This window comes from Cryptomeria japonica, chromosome 11, assembly GCF_030272615.1.
Source record: "Cryptomeria japonica chromosome 11, Sugi_1.0, whole genome shotgun sequence".
Classification (NCBI taxonomy): domain Eukaryota; kingdom Viridiplantae; phylum Streptophyta; class Pinopsida; order Cupressales; family Cupressaceae; genus Cryptomeria; species Cryptomeria japonica.
Window position 1 is genome coordinate 623,882,851 of NC_081415.1, and position 14,396 is coordinate 623,897,246.

The 14,396-nt window shown below is 31.1% G+C and overlaps 1 protein-coding gene across 1 annotated transcript; it reads right to left on the bottom strand.

Moving 5' to 3' along the window:
• Positions 1-6,842: 6,842 nt before the first annotated feature.
• LOC131063141 (brassinosteroid-responsive RING protein 1) lies at positions 6,843-7,956 on the bottom strand. The gene has a single exon (XM_057996908.1). The coding sequence runs from the start codon at positions 7,419-7,421 to the stop codon at positions 6,930-6,932; it is 492 nt and encodes a 163-aa protein (XP_057852891.1). The 5' UTR covers positions 7,422-7,956; the 3' UTR covers positions 6,843-6,929.
• Positions 7,957-14,396: the final 6,440 nt, after the last annotated feature.

A 14,396-nucleotide genomic window follows, 5' to 3' on the forward strand; every position in this document is an offset into this window, starting at 1 on the left:
CGTTTAAATAATGGTAGTGAAAGAGACCATGTAAAAGAAAAGTTATAGTTATTGTTTCTTTTGGGAAAAAGACAAAAAAGCTAGGCATCCTATTTGAAATCCTATATTTGGAGGTTATGACAAATGTCACAATTTTAATAGGATCTATGAAAACTATGACAATTTTCATAAGATTCTACAAGAATTATGACAAGATATACATATGATAATATTTATGTCAAAATCCTTCCACAAGTTCCCAAGCATGCAAGATGCTTTACAAAAAATGTAAGATTATCTCTAAGTTCTTATTTTGGGTCAATTTGATTGATTTAAAAGAGGCAGGCATGAGTTTTTCTAAGTAGTTTTGTTTCCTATTGTTTGGTGGCACCTCAATAAAATTCATACTCACAATCTTATATAAATTGGGACCTTAAGATAGAGTTATTCATTCCAACTTGTTCAGTTTGTAGGATAATGCAATGTTACCAAATTTTAAATACGTTTATAGAGAAGTTTGTTATTGTTGTAATCCTCATTTGATTATTAATATACTTGCCTCTCTTTCTAGTGTTTCATGTGTTGTGGTTTTCTTCTTCTTGTTTTAATTCTACAATCACTTTTTTAAGGGTTGATCTTTAGTTTAAATTTGCGTTAACTTTCAGTTTAAGTTCTATTTGCAAGAATTCTTCACCTTGTCTTACAACTAAGGGTATGGTCCTTTAAATCAGACCTTTCATTCTCTTTCCTCAAGTCTTCCTAACCTTTTTAAAGAATATATTCCATTCCTTTCTCACGAGCATCACTACAATTCTTTTATTTTTCCTATTGTTTTCACCATATCACTGATCTTATTAGATTCATCCTAATCTCTATCTAGCACTTTATCCACATTTTTCCCTAGCTATTGAGTTTAGTCCAATAAGAGATCATTCTACACTAAAATTTCAACTTGGTTAAAAATATATATCACTAAGTATATTTAAACTTCAAAACAATTTTTTTTTTTTCTTTGGCTAGGCACCATTATACTTTTAGCCACTAATTTTCCCTTGAACGAGTTTTCTTAAAGGACCAAATATATTATATATCTAACAGAAATCTCTTTTATTTTTGTACTAAATGGTTTGGTTTTACAAGAAAAATATTAGTTTTAGATATATACTAAAAGATAAAACCATGTTATCAAGCACATTAACACAAATCCTTGCAAACACTAGTCTAGAATTTTGTTGCGTAACTTTATCAACAATAAGAAGGTGGCCAAATGAATTAGACATACCATAGAAAATATTGAAATTGTAAAACTCTAAAGGAAGTTTGAGAAGGTAGATCCGATCTAGAGCCCTAGAACCAAGATTAGCCAATGGGTCAAACCCTAGCTTCCATTTACATAAGGAGATGAATTTATTAAAATATTTATTAAATGCCTAAGGGGCCCTAGTGAGAATATTGACATATTTTCATAAACTAAAAATATAAAAAGGAACAAGCCATTAGCTATTGCATTGATATTGACACTTCCCTTGAGCTTCTAAACAACATCTGGCCATTACCTAACTTGATCAATGCTGGTATGAGAGGCAATAATATTACCATCAAGGGAGAGTTGTTGCCCAAAAAATTATTCATCCATTGGATCATTAGGAACCACAACTTCTAGTCCTCCCATTGTCCATGAAACTTTTAAACAATATTAAACCATATATTTCACCATGCTTGGAAATATTACACCCACAAACTTATCCATGTAGGATAAAGGGTCCTCCTCAAGTAAGAGTGAGTCAATACCATATGGAGGGAATATAGGAGCCTTTTTTGAATCTCAACCATTAACCACCAAAGAAGATGATAGTTTTTTCATCCTCACACCTTGCTTAGCTACCACAAAAATAACCACATTGGATAGGGGAGCCTTTGAGCCTCCCCCACCTTATTGTTTCATGAACCAAAACCATAGATGAGTTCAACCAATCTATAAATTACAAAGCATGCATTTATTTAGTTTCATTGAAAAAATGCAAGGTGTTAAAAAAAAATTGTTATAGGGTTTTCTGGTGGTTTATGATGTTAGATTTGTTCCTAATTTAGATATTTGATGATAGTTAAGCTGTGAAATTAAAGATAAAGATTTAAGGTGGAATTGGGCCCAAATAGGCTTAAAATGATTTAGGAAAAATAACACTAGATTAGGTGTCAAATAGTGTGTGAAATTTTAAAAGGATACAATCTACTAAGCTACACTTTCTTATCATGGCCAACATCATCATAGTTTTCCATATCATCATTCATCAATTTATACATCTCTTGGTATATCAATGATTCATGCACTTGACACATCATCACCCTTTTCCTTATACCCCACTGCATAATGTCAAATATATAAGAAATATAAGCTGGTCATCATGCTTTCAACATATATTGGCATTAAATTCATCTTGCACCCATTCACCTTAATACAATCATCCTCATCACCACTTCTATATTTATTCTTATCATTATAATAATATTTTTCAACACCATTTCATCTTGTGACCATCCCAATCTTCACATCTCCAACTATTTCCACTCGTCTAGATCTCATCCTCCTCTTTGTAGACCTTTGTCTCCTTTAAAGTGACTACTTGGTTTCTATTTAACAACCTATTCTATCAAGGGCACGTCCCTAACCCATTTCCTAACTCTCTTTTGTCTAAAAATCTAGGGAATCCTACCACTAGTTATATTCCTTTCAAAAAATCTATACTATATTCCTCTTTAAAATCATATTACTTCTTCCACTCATAATTTCATCTTAAAGAGAGAAAAATTATAAATACCTAAAGTAAGATCTTAACATTTAATCTATAGAAAATTCCCTTCACAACACCACCTCCTAAATTAATTAAATATTTTTTTATTTATTTAATTAACTTTCATTATTTTCCTAATGATGTTAATAAAATATTTTTGAATATTTAATTTATAAACTGATTCTTCATCTAGCAATAATTTATTTTTCTTGTTATACACTCTCTCATCGTGATAATGGATCACGAAGTGTGATCTGAAATATTGATGCAAAAACTCTTGCACAATCAAAGCTATAATAGTCTATTCATTTCAACAATATTTTCAATAATTTCCTAATGTTAAACTTAAACAAATTAATTAAAAAATTATTTTCTTAAGTTCGTCATTTTCATTCCTAACAAATTAGACATATAGTCAATTATTTAGTTCCTATTTTTCACTCAAATCATTAGGTGACTAAAAATAATTAGTTCGCCAGTCAATCTCTTATAGAATCTAAATCATGACTAGTTAAGTAAATCTACCAAATGGTACAAGATTGCATATGGTTCAATGTCAATTATAGTGCTCTAGAAAAGAGTTTTTGAATTTTAAACCTTAGTTTTCTAAAAAACACCTATCTTTTAATCTTCTTTAGTGAACTTATTGCAAAGCACCATTAGATTCTTCTTATGATTTTAAACCTTGTGATCAACAATATTCGTTGACCTGTTAGATCAATCTCATAGATAAACCCTTCATCCTCCAAAACTATAAATAACTTATCTTGTTATGAATAAATAATTTATCTTAATATTGATGTAGAGGGCATGTGCAGGATCATGGTGGGTCAAATAGGCCCTTAAGTGGTAGTGAAAATCAGAAAAATAAAGTTAGGTGACTTACGTTTAGATGTGACACATATTTTTTTGTATTTTTTTGAAATAAATAATTAATTATGATTTTTTTACTACAACTTTTTAAAAACATAAAAAATTGTATGTTAGACCACCATAACTTAGTAAAAACTTTACGAAATTCAATTTTTCTTTTTTTAATCCTATAGCATACAAAACATAGATTGTAGCACATGTTTCAAATTAAAAAAATGTGATACTCTTTGAAAGTTATAGATATTTTTCAATCAACCTATCAATTAGGACTATAGTTAGAATATCACCACATTTTTGCCCCTCATGATCCTATGTATTTTATATTAATCAAGACTATAGTACGATATTGACTTGAACACAAAATAAAACCATGAATTCTCATTAAGAGGTAAAATTTATGTCTTTTGTACATATCATATACACATGTATCGCACATAGATAAGTATCCTAAGTATCCAAATCTTATCTTAATTTATTATGTCAATACATATATTTTTTATGTTTTCTTTATCACATTTATACTTACACATTGTTTACCATGCTTTGGCTCATTTTCTATACACATGTGATCTTGTTTACATTTTATCTATATATTTCTCTCTCTTAAAGTTGTGAGTACCATTTTTTGAACAAAACATTAGTGAAGAGTAGCACTACTATTTACACTTAAATTTTATATACAAATCACAAGTTGAATCATGATTTTTTATTTTACTTCTCTTGTTATTATCTTTTTTATTGACCTATTTTTTAATATAATTCACATACACACAAAATCAGGAAAAATATTTTTTCCTTCATTTCACACCACCGTATGTGGATGTATTAATTGCATTTATATACAGTAAGTACATGGGCATGGGGTGAAAATTAGTGTTCAATATTTTCGGCAAAATATGATTTTTTTTTAGAAATTATATATATTTTTAACGCATTAATTTATTTTTTAAAAATATGATCCTATCAATTCAAGATTATATTTTGTACATCTCTTGTGATTCTTAAATTTGTGTTTTAAATATATAAAAATCATGTTGAAATTTCAATTCAATTACGTTTACATGTTTAATAATAATATTTTACAAAATCATCATCAAAATAAAGATATTTATTTATATTTTTATCTAACAATGTCTTCATATTTTTCAATATAAATATAATTATATTAATCTTTTTTTATCAACTTATCCAAATTTAGAAAAAAAAATTCAATATGATTTTTGTATGTTTCACTACTTTCAAATTTCAAAAAATATATTCTTTATTAGTTTTGTGCATGTTATCAGATAAATTCAGTTAAGAATGTAATTTTTAGAATATACCCTCTTCAAAAATCACATAAAAAAAAATAATAAAACAAATTTACAATAAGTAAATCGTAGTAGTCAATCCTAGATATATGTTCACCAATCAAATTTAAAATATATCAAGTGTAGAAAATAATAGGTTCATTCACTGAAACACTATGCTCAATTTTTTTTCACTTAGAATTTGGCATTTCAAAATACTTATTCAAATATGGCTTTAGTTGATTTTAGTATAAATAATTTATTATTTTTACCCTTTTTTTCTTCATTTCCAAGAACTTACCTATAGCACATGATTTCGACTTATTTTTAATCTTGTTGACTTAAAAGATAAAGCTAGAGTGGCTTAATTATAATTAGCAATTTTTCTTTCATTCATATATTAATGTATAAAAGGACATCAACCCTAGGATATGCAGGGGTTATTAAATCCGTCAACCACCAGGACAACTCTTCTAAGCATATCTATTAAAAAATCAAACAATAGCCACCTCTCAATTTTTTTCTTGGTCACATCAACTACACTAACCCTTGTATCAACAAATAGTGAAACCCTAATTCTCTCACTAGGTCACTTTCACACTCTTTTAGATATTTCATTTACTTGCATCAAAGTCTTATAAGCTTAGCATGGTCGTAATTTCATCATAGTCTATTGCATTTATGATTTTTTCATATCTTCATTTTTTTCTAAAATTTTATTTAATCAGTAAGAAAGACTTGATTTCTAGGCTAAACATGAAATTCTAATCACTTCCTCCCCTATCATAATGTAGCTTTCCATGTTGTCTTTAAAACTTCAATCTTTTGTTTATAATTATGAGTAGTAATTAATCTTTGATATGCATGCTAATAATCTAAATACTATTGTCTAAAAACTATAAATATATAAAAAATAGTATTAATGAATAAATATAAACTATTCATAATGATTTTACTCAAATTTCAATATAATCATGAAACATAAACATTTCAGTCTATTTATCTTAACTCTAATTTTGAATATTTAATAACAGCCACTCACCACAATCTTTTCAATCTGTTCTCCCACAACTTCAAACTATACTTTGATTTTTATTACTTTATATTTATTTCAATCTATTTCTAAACACAACTCTTACAAATCTAAAATTATTTGTATTGTTGTTTTCTTTGTATTATTCAAATATATTATGTGATTCTCTATGAATACATACAAAAACATATAATACATGAATATCTAGATTGATTTGTATATATATTTCAATGGAAGAAATCATTTCCAAACACACAAATTTTGTAGACGCATCCAATGGAGGGCAAGATATTTTCAGAATCGATTGGTGCTCCATTTACACTCATCTGATTCTCTATGAATGCATACAAAAGCATATAATACTTCAATATCTAGATTGATTTGTATATGTATTTCAATGGAAGAAATCGTTTCGAAACACACAAATTTTGTAGACGCATCCAATGGAGGGCAAGATATTTTCAGAATCGGTTGGTGCTCCATGTCTACTTGAAAATTTTGAAGTACACTTGATCAGATAGAGTTATACTTCACATCTACGTTAAGCAAGAAAACAACATAATAAAAAATGAACAAATTTTATTGAATATAGGACCACCTATTTTGATTGTCGGTCAGTACATGTTTAAATATTTTTCTGTGTGATATTATCTTTGACAGTGATTAGTTTTATACGTTAGACTGTGATCCAACCCCAACAAATACCAGACAAGGAAGGCCAGCCATGTGATAAAGGCAATAAAATTGAATATATGTCGCCACTTTTGTATACGCTGTTTAATTGTATATTGTATATGGAACCAAACAAGAAGTTGAAGAGCCCACAACTGTGACCAAAAGTCTAATAAAAGTAAAATATTATGATGAAAGAGCAACTCTTTTGAAATCTCTCCCATGTTTAATTCTCTGTATTTACACTTATAATCCTGAAGAAATATACCATAATTAGAAAACTACAAAGAGTTATGCTATGACAAAATCCTCAGCAAAGAAATGAGAAATCCTATCTACAGCCCATGATACATCCTCGCTGTTATCTCCTGTATCAACAGTCTGAGGCACAAGAGAAGATCTGCAAAGAGGGCAGGTATTCTGGTCATGATCAAGCCATTTATCCAAGCAATTCTTGTGAAATATATGGCAGCAATTACAGAGCTCTCGAATTTCATCATCTTCTTCAAATGAACTCAAGCAAACAGCACACTCATAATCCGCTTCACTTTCACAGGTCCTCTGCATGAAATCTCCAAAAGTAGCAATGGGCAAGCGCTGTCTGATAATTTCTGCAGAAGCAGAACATTCTTCATTGACTGAACAATCCTGCCATGGAGAGGTTTCAGATTCAAAGCAATCTAGAGCCCACAGAATAGCGTTTTTTACAAACGCCAATAAAAATGCAACGCGCAGCACCAAACGAGGAATTATCAGAATATATTGACCTGCCAAGAAACCCATAAAGGAGCTACCACTCGAACAATCCAACCCACCCAATACCTTACGATGTAAACAGAAACCAAATAAATAAACAACCCAATTGGTCAGGAAATGTAAGCAGAAACCCTAAAACAACCCAGTTGATGAGGAAATGTCAACAGAAACCCTAAAACAACCCAGTTGGAATTTTAGCACAGCGGGCTCAAAGGAGCAGATGGGTATAAAAATCTGTGGAATTGTAGATGACCCAAATGGATTCCCACAAGATAAGCTTTGCCCTACCACAGACGTGAATCCATCAATTACAACCTATCCGATTCAATACACAGTGAAGTCCAGCTATACAGATGTAAAAGCATGGTAAATTTCAAACCGACCAGAATTGGACGGCTCAAGAAGAGAATCTGATGGACCCTGGGAATATATATATATTTTATCTTAGCACATTGAGTATGAACGGCTGGAGCAGAGGAAGACTAAGAGAACATTTCAACCAGAATATAAAGCCATTCTATTTCACATCGCCCCTGAGCATTCAATAGGAATCTACAAAAGCAGTATAGACGGAGGAGATAACATAAAGTTGCTGTAGCAGTCTTATACTGTTGTCCTTGCATGGACATGAGAATATAGATAAGAATTTTGACTAAATCAATGGTTTCTGTTCATCTTTCGTAAGTACGTATCTATCTTAACAACTTACTTGTTTTCTTACTGGATGGAGGAAAGTAGGTAGAAGGACTGAATGGTATAGGGAGGTTACCTTTCTTCACCTTTTTATCTCATGGAGGTAAAGTATAATGATATTTTTATAAATTAAAGCCTTGTAGATCAAGATTCCCATCCTCATCGCCTATTGTTTGGCTGTAGGTACAATAATAACGGCCCCATTTTGTAGCTGTGAGAGAAGCCTTTTTCATAATATATTCTAAAGGTGGTTAAATGATATAGACAATTTGGACTGATCTAGTAAAATGGTAAATGTATTATGTGCATAAAGTTAACAATGTGGCAAAACATCAGAATTATCTGGAAGACAAGAAACAAGGTTGCGAATAAAATATCAAGGAAACTACAAGGAAACCTTACTCGAAAGAAAAAGATATTGCTTCCTCGGGTAAGAGAGAACCGACTTATATAGGAAAGACCAAAGAAAATTAATTTTTAAGGATTATGTTTTGAGGCATTCGGATTGACTTTAATGGTGAGTAAATGTTGATTTGTGTCTTTTATTGGTTTTTTTTAAGTAGTATAACATTGTTTTTTTTGGAGGATTTAATGTTATCTATAAAGACATTTTAGCAATCTAATATGGGAGCACGAGCCTTTAGGTTGAAAACCTCTTTGGCTAAGAACCAAGGACTAAGGGATATTAATTCCATCAAATTCGTTCAGGGCATCATCGCAATCACATCCCTTATGATGTGGGGACCTTGCACTCAACAAGACTATTCCTATGGACTTATTTAGAGCTATTCAACTTTACCAATATATCAAGGGTCCATTGTCTAATATTATAGTTTCAATATATTAATAAATAGTAATTAATTTTGCATTATTGGTTAATAGATTGTATCTATTTTCGCTGTAATATTATAAGGAGATATTAAAATTATATGTTTTTCTGAACATAAATTAATAAAACATTTTTATTCACTATAATGAGGCATCTAGTTTGTTCACCATATTGGCAAATGAGTATAAGACTATTTCAAGGCATATTACAATTGTTTTATGTCTAACAATATATTTTAATTTTAAACCTAATATATCTCCAATACCATTTTTGATATATGGACAAGAATAAACATGCATTATGATAGTATATACCTTGATAGGAAACCATTGTTGGCTTCTGAGTAGATGAAGGAAAAGAAAAAAAGAGGTTGTATGTGATGAGTCAAATAGAGTATTAAAAATCTAATTATATGAAATGATGGTAGAATAATGTTTAAGGATATAGTAAATAAGGGCGATAGCTATTCTCTATACAAAATAAAATGTCATGTCATAATAAGACATTATGCTTTATCCTCCATTTGGGGGCATGATAACAACATACATTGTTGGCAATATATCTTTTCGTTGATGTCTACTTGATGTCTAACAATACATGTTTCCATTGAGGAGATGATTGGTGTATGTATTGTTGTCATTGATATATCAAATGTTGTATATTGGGCGTATTGAAGAGTAGTTGTGCCATTTTAGATTGATTAGTGATATAAAAGACAATCTAGAGGTACATAAGATATGTATTGATACACATGATTTATGCCATAGTTATATAATTCAGTCACCTCGATTGATGTATAGAAGTCAGTTGAGTAACATTTTAGTTCAGATTCATAATTGAGTGATTGAAGAAATTTGTATAAGTGTAGAAACGTTTATTTTCTTATGACTCTTTGTTGGTAAATTGCTATGCATTTTATTGTATTACATCTTATTGTTGTGTGGTTTAGGTCTTAATATTTGAAGTGTGTTAGGTGTCTACTATCAAGTTTTCAAATCATATATATTCTACAAAAAAAATATAAGGATTTGTTTCTAGGATCACAGTTTGACAGTGAAGCGTGTGTCAGTATGATCACTAGATGCTCCACATACTACCACAGTGATTAGTATGACCATACTATTTGGGGAGGATATTAAGGATTGTGCATTGGATCAGTGATATGAGTTTCAGTTGTATTGGTGTTTTGGTACATAGTATTTACTATGTTGATGTCACACAGTCTGTCTAGTATGAACAATGTTTACCAATCTAGTGATGTTGTTCTTTTGCACCAACACTTGTTGATTGATTACTTTTCCATATGTTTTTAGAAATTTTGCAGATAATCTATAGTTCCTTCATATTTGTCTACATAATGTTTTGAGTCTCTTTTCAATGGTAAGGAGACAAACAATTAGAAATTTTGATAATGGTGTTGAAATTTGAGCCGATTGGCTATGTTTCTTTAATTATGGATGATCTTGACCTTATTGGCTTTTAAGGATGTGGTATGACATGGTTGGTGTTTAGTTAAGTCTTAGGTTGAGTTGCAGCCTATTTTTGATGATTATGAATGCATTGGAGGCCTAGCTATGTTGTTTTGCACATTTCATTTGCTAAGTCCTATATGAGATGATAAGGAAGGATAAATAATTTTTAGAGATGTGAGAGTTGATTTGAAGAATTTTAATGTTCAAAATCAATCATTGATATATAAGATGATTATGGGGTCTGTAAAATATTTGTGACAAAATATATGAGCTTTCAAGAGGACTATGTTAGGTCCCAGAGACAACTGAGAGGAGGGGGGGTGAATTAGGTGTCAAACAAATCAAAACCAAAAACAACTTAACCAACTTAATGCTTAATACCAGTAAACTAGCTAAGTATGCCGGTAGATAGTTTTAATAGTTAATTGCTATACCGGTAAAGATTAATGCATGAAACATAAACACAAAGTCATCCACAACACATGACACCAATATTTGTACGTGGAAATACTGTAAGGGGAAAAACCATGGTGGGAAACCTTACCCACAATCAGATGATACTACTGCAAATAGTAAGTGTACACAAATGGGGTCTGCACATGCAGAAAGGCCAACAACCTAGAGCTCACTGCTCAATCACAAAATGTGAGTCACACTGACTACAGTTGGATGGTTAAATCCAATAAGGATGTACTGCACAAAATAGCATCTTCATATGGTGGATTCAGTACTGGTGTAATGTTGATATGCTTTCACAAAAACCTAGCTTCACCTTCAAATAATGTTTGTGTGTATTGCACTACTTAATCTCACATATACCTTCACACAATTCTTTTTCACATTCCACACTTGATCTTACAAGTAAGATCTTACATTTATACCATAACCTAAGACCAATTTTAGTAGGTCGGCTCTACAACATATTACAATAAAAACATTTTACAAACAATATAATATCCGATGCAATAACTGATTGAACATGTCGGCTTAATGCATTTACAATAATAATTAATCATCTCCATAGTATGCTATTCTGATCTGGAAAAGATAAACCTGCCGGTGTAACCCTAGATAACCCTGGACCTATTTGTCGATAAAAGCAAATATGCAAATATGAATATATCAATGATTAATTCATTAAGATAAGATGTCCACATGATGTCTTCGATATTACCAAGTGTCTTCCATATCATTCCAAGTGTCGGCGATCATTATATCCTATCGGTGAACCATATACCAGTAACTGTGCAATAGTTGCTTGCTGGTGAATGTTGTTGGATGTCCAAAGTGCTAGTGTTTTAGTAGGTGTTGACATCAATGACAAAACCATACCAAAATGCCAACAATCTCCCGCTTTGGCATTGATGGCAACACAAGATAAAAAAACCATCAAAGTTCCAAAACAAAAATGCCAAAAACCAACAATCTTGAAAAATATCATAACCATAATACAGAGAGTAATAGTCTCTCCCAAATGACAATCTCTCCCCCTGGGAGCAACATGTTTTATCCAAAGTTCCTCTAAAGATAATGTGTTTTTCAATAGATATCTCTACCCCTTTGACATCAAATGCCAAAGTTATAATAAAACCAAGTTCATATACAAAATACCATTCAATTCAATATACCAACTACTCCCCCTGAGAAGTAGCTTCCTCATCAAAGACCAGAGTAAAAGATTTGTCTTTTAATTATGTCGGTTGATGACAATAATCAACTTCCTAAGTCTTTACCGGTGGTGGTATGACTCCAAGCTGATCTCTGAGATATTCAAAAGTCTCCTTAGGCAAAGGTTTTGTAAAGATATCTGCAAGTTGTTCTTTAGTATTCACATAAACCAGTTTTATCTCCTTTTCTTCAACTTTGTCCCTTAGAAAGTTCAGTTTGATAGAAACATGTTTTGTTTTAGAATGTAGTACTGGATTCTTAGATATATCAATTGCTGCAGTGTTATCACAATATATAGTAATAGGTTCCTTGAATTTTACCTTTATGCCTTTTAGCATTTGCTTAAGCCATAGTACCTATGTACAATTAGTTGCTGCTACAACATATTCTGATTCTGCTGTTGATAAAGATGTACAACTCTATTTCTTACTCAACCAAGAAATTAGTCTATTTCCAAGAAAGAATGCTCCGTCGGTGGTTCTTTTTCTATCATCCACATCTCCTGCCCAATTTGCATTTGTGTATGCACATAATTCAAAGTTTTTCATCTCTAGGATACCATAATCGAAGATTTATAGTACCTTGTAAGTACCGGAAAATCCTTTTTACTGTTGATTCATGATTTTCTCTAGGATTACTTTGAAATCTTGAAACAATACATACTGCATTCATAATATCAGGTCTGGTTTGTGTCAAATACAGTAAACCTCCTATCATAGATTTGTATCTAGTTGGATTAACAGGTGTAGATTCATCCCTTTGAGATAATTTGTCATTTGTAGTCATAGGTGTGCTTATCGGTTTAGAGTTCTCCATCCCAAATTTCTTTAGTAACTCTTTTAAGTATTTGGATTGACTCAAGAATATACTTTTATTAGTCTGTGAAATTTGCAATCCTAAAAAGAATTTTATTTCACCAATCATAGACATTTCAAATTCTTGCTGCATTTTAGTAGAAAATTCCTTACATAAACCATCTTCTCCTCCAAAGATTATATCATCGACAAATACTTCTATAATCAAGATGTCATCATTAGTTATTTTGTAATATAAATTGTTGTCTGCATTTCCTTCAGTAAAACCAACCTTTAAAAGATACTTATCCAATCTTGCATACCAAGCTCTTGAAGCTTGTTTTCATCCATACAGAGCTTTCCTTAACCTGCAAATCATATCATTGTCATCTGTCAAAGAAAATCCATCAGGTTGTTCAATGTATACTTCCTCTTCAAGATCTTCATTCAAAAATGCACATTTAATATCCATTTGATAAACTTTGAGGTTCTTGTGTGCTGCAAAAGCCAAGAATAATCTGACTGCCTCAATTCTAGCTACTGGTGCAAAGGTTTCATTGTAATCAACTCCTTCCTTCTGAGAATATCCCTTACACACTAGTCTTTCTTTATTTTTGACAACCTTACCATCTTCATTAAGTTTGTTTCTGAATACCCATTTGGTTCCAATTACATTTTTATCTTTAGGTCAAGGAACTAATGTCCAAGTGTTATTTTTCTCAATTTGTTCTAATTTTTCTTCCATAGCTTTAATCCAAAATTTGTCTTCGCATGCCTCATTAACAGATGATGGTTCAATTTGAGAAATAAGACATACCTCTTCATTTGCCAATCTTCCTATTGTCATAACTCCTTTAAACTTGTTTCCAATTATCTGATATTTAGAATGATTCAATCTTACATACCGAGGTGTCTTTGTTTGTTGTTGTTGTTCAATTATTGTGAAATCCTCAGATGGTACCGGGGTAACTGGATCTTCATTCTATACCAGTGGATTTAGTGTAGGTTCATTTGTCACAATTTCTATTGCCAGTTCAGAGTCTATATACCTTGATGTTCCTCTGAATTGTTCATCAATTTTTACATTTGTACTCTCAACAATTTTCTGCAATCTCTTGTTAAAACATCTATATGCCTTGCTCTTAGATGGATAACCAAGAAATATTTCTTCATCACTTCTAGGATCAAATTTCCCAGTATACTCATATCTTGTGATATAATATTTACTTCCAAAAATTTTGAAATACTTAAGAGTAGTAGTATTACAAAATGATAGTTCATGAGGGATCTTATCGGTTTCACCTTTGATGTCAAATTTGTTGAATGTATAGACTGTTGTGCTGACTACTTCTCTCCAATACACATGTGGTAAATTTTTTTTCTCATAACATACTTCTTGCTGCATCTAAGATAGTTTTTTTTTTCCTTTCAACAACTCCATTCTGCTGTGATGTCTGAGGTGTTGATAGCTGTCTACTGATTCCATTCACTTCAAAAAATGTATTAAAGTCCTTAGATGTGAATTTGCTTCCTTGATCTGATCTTA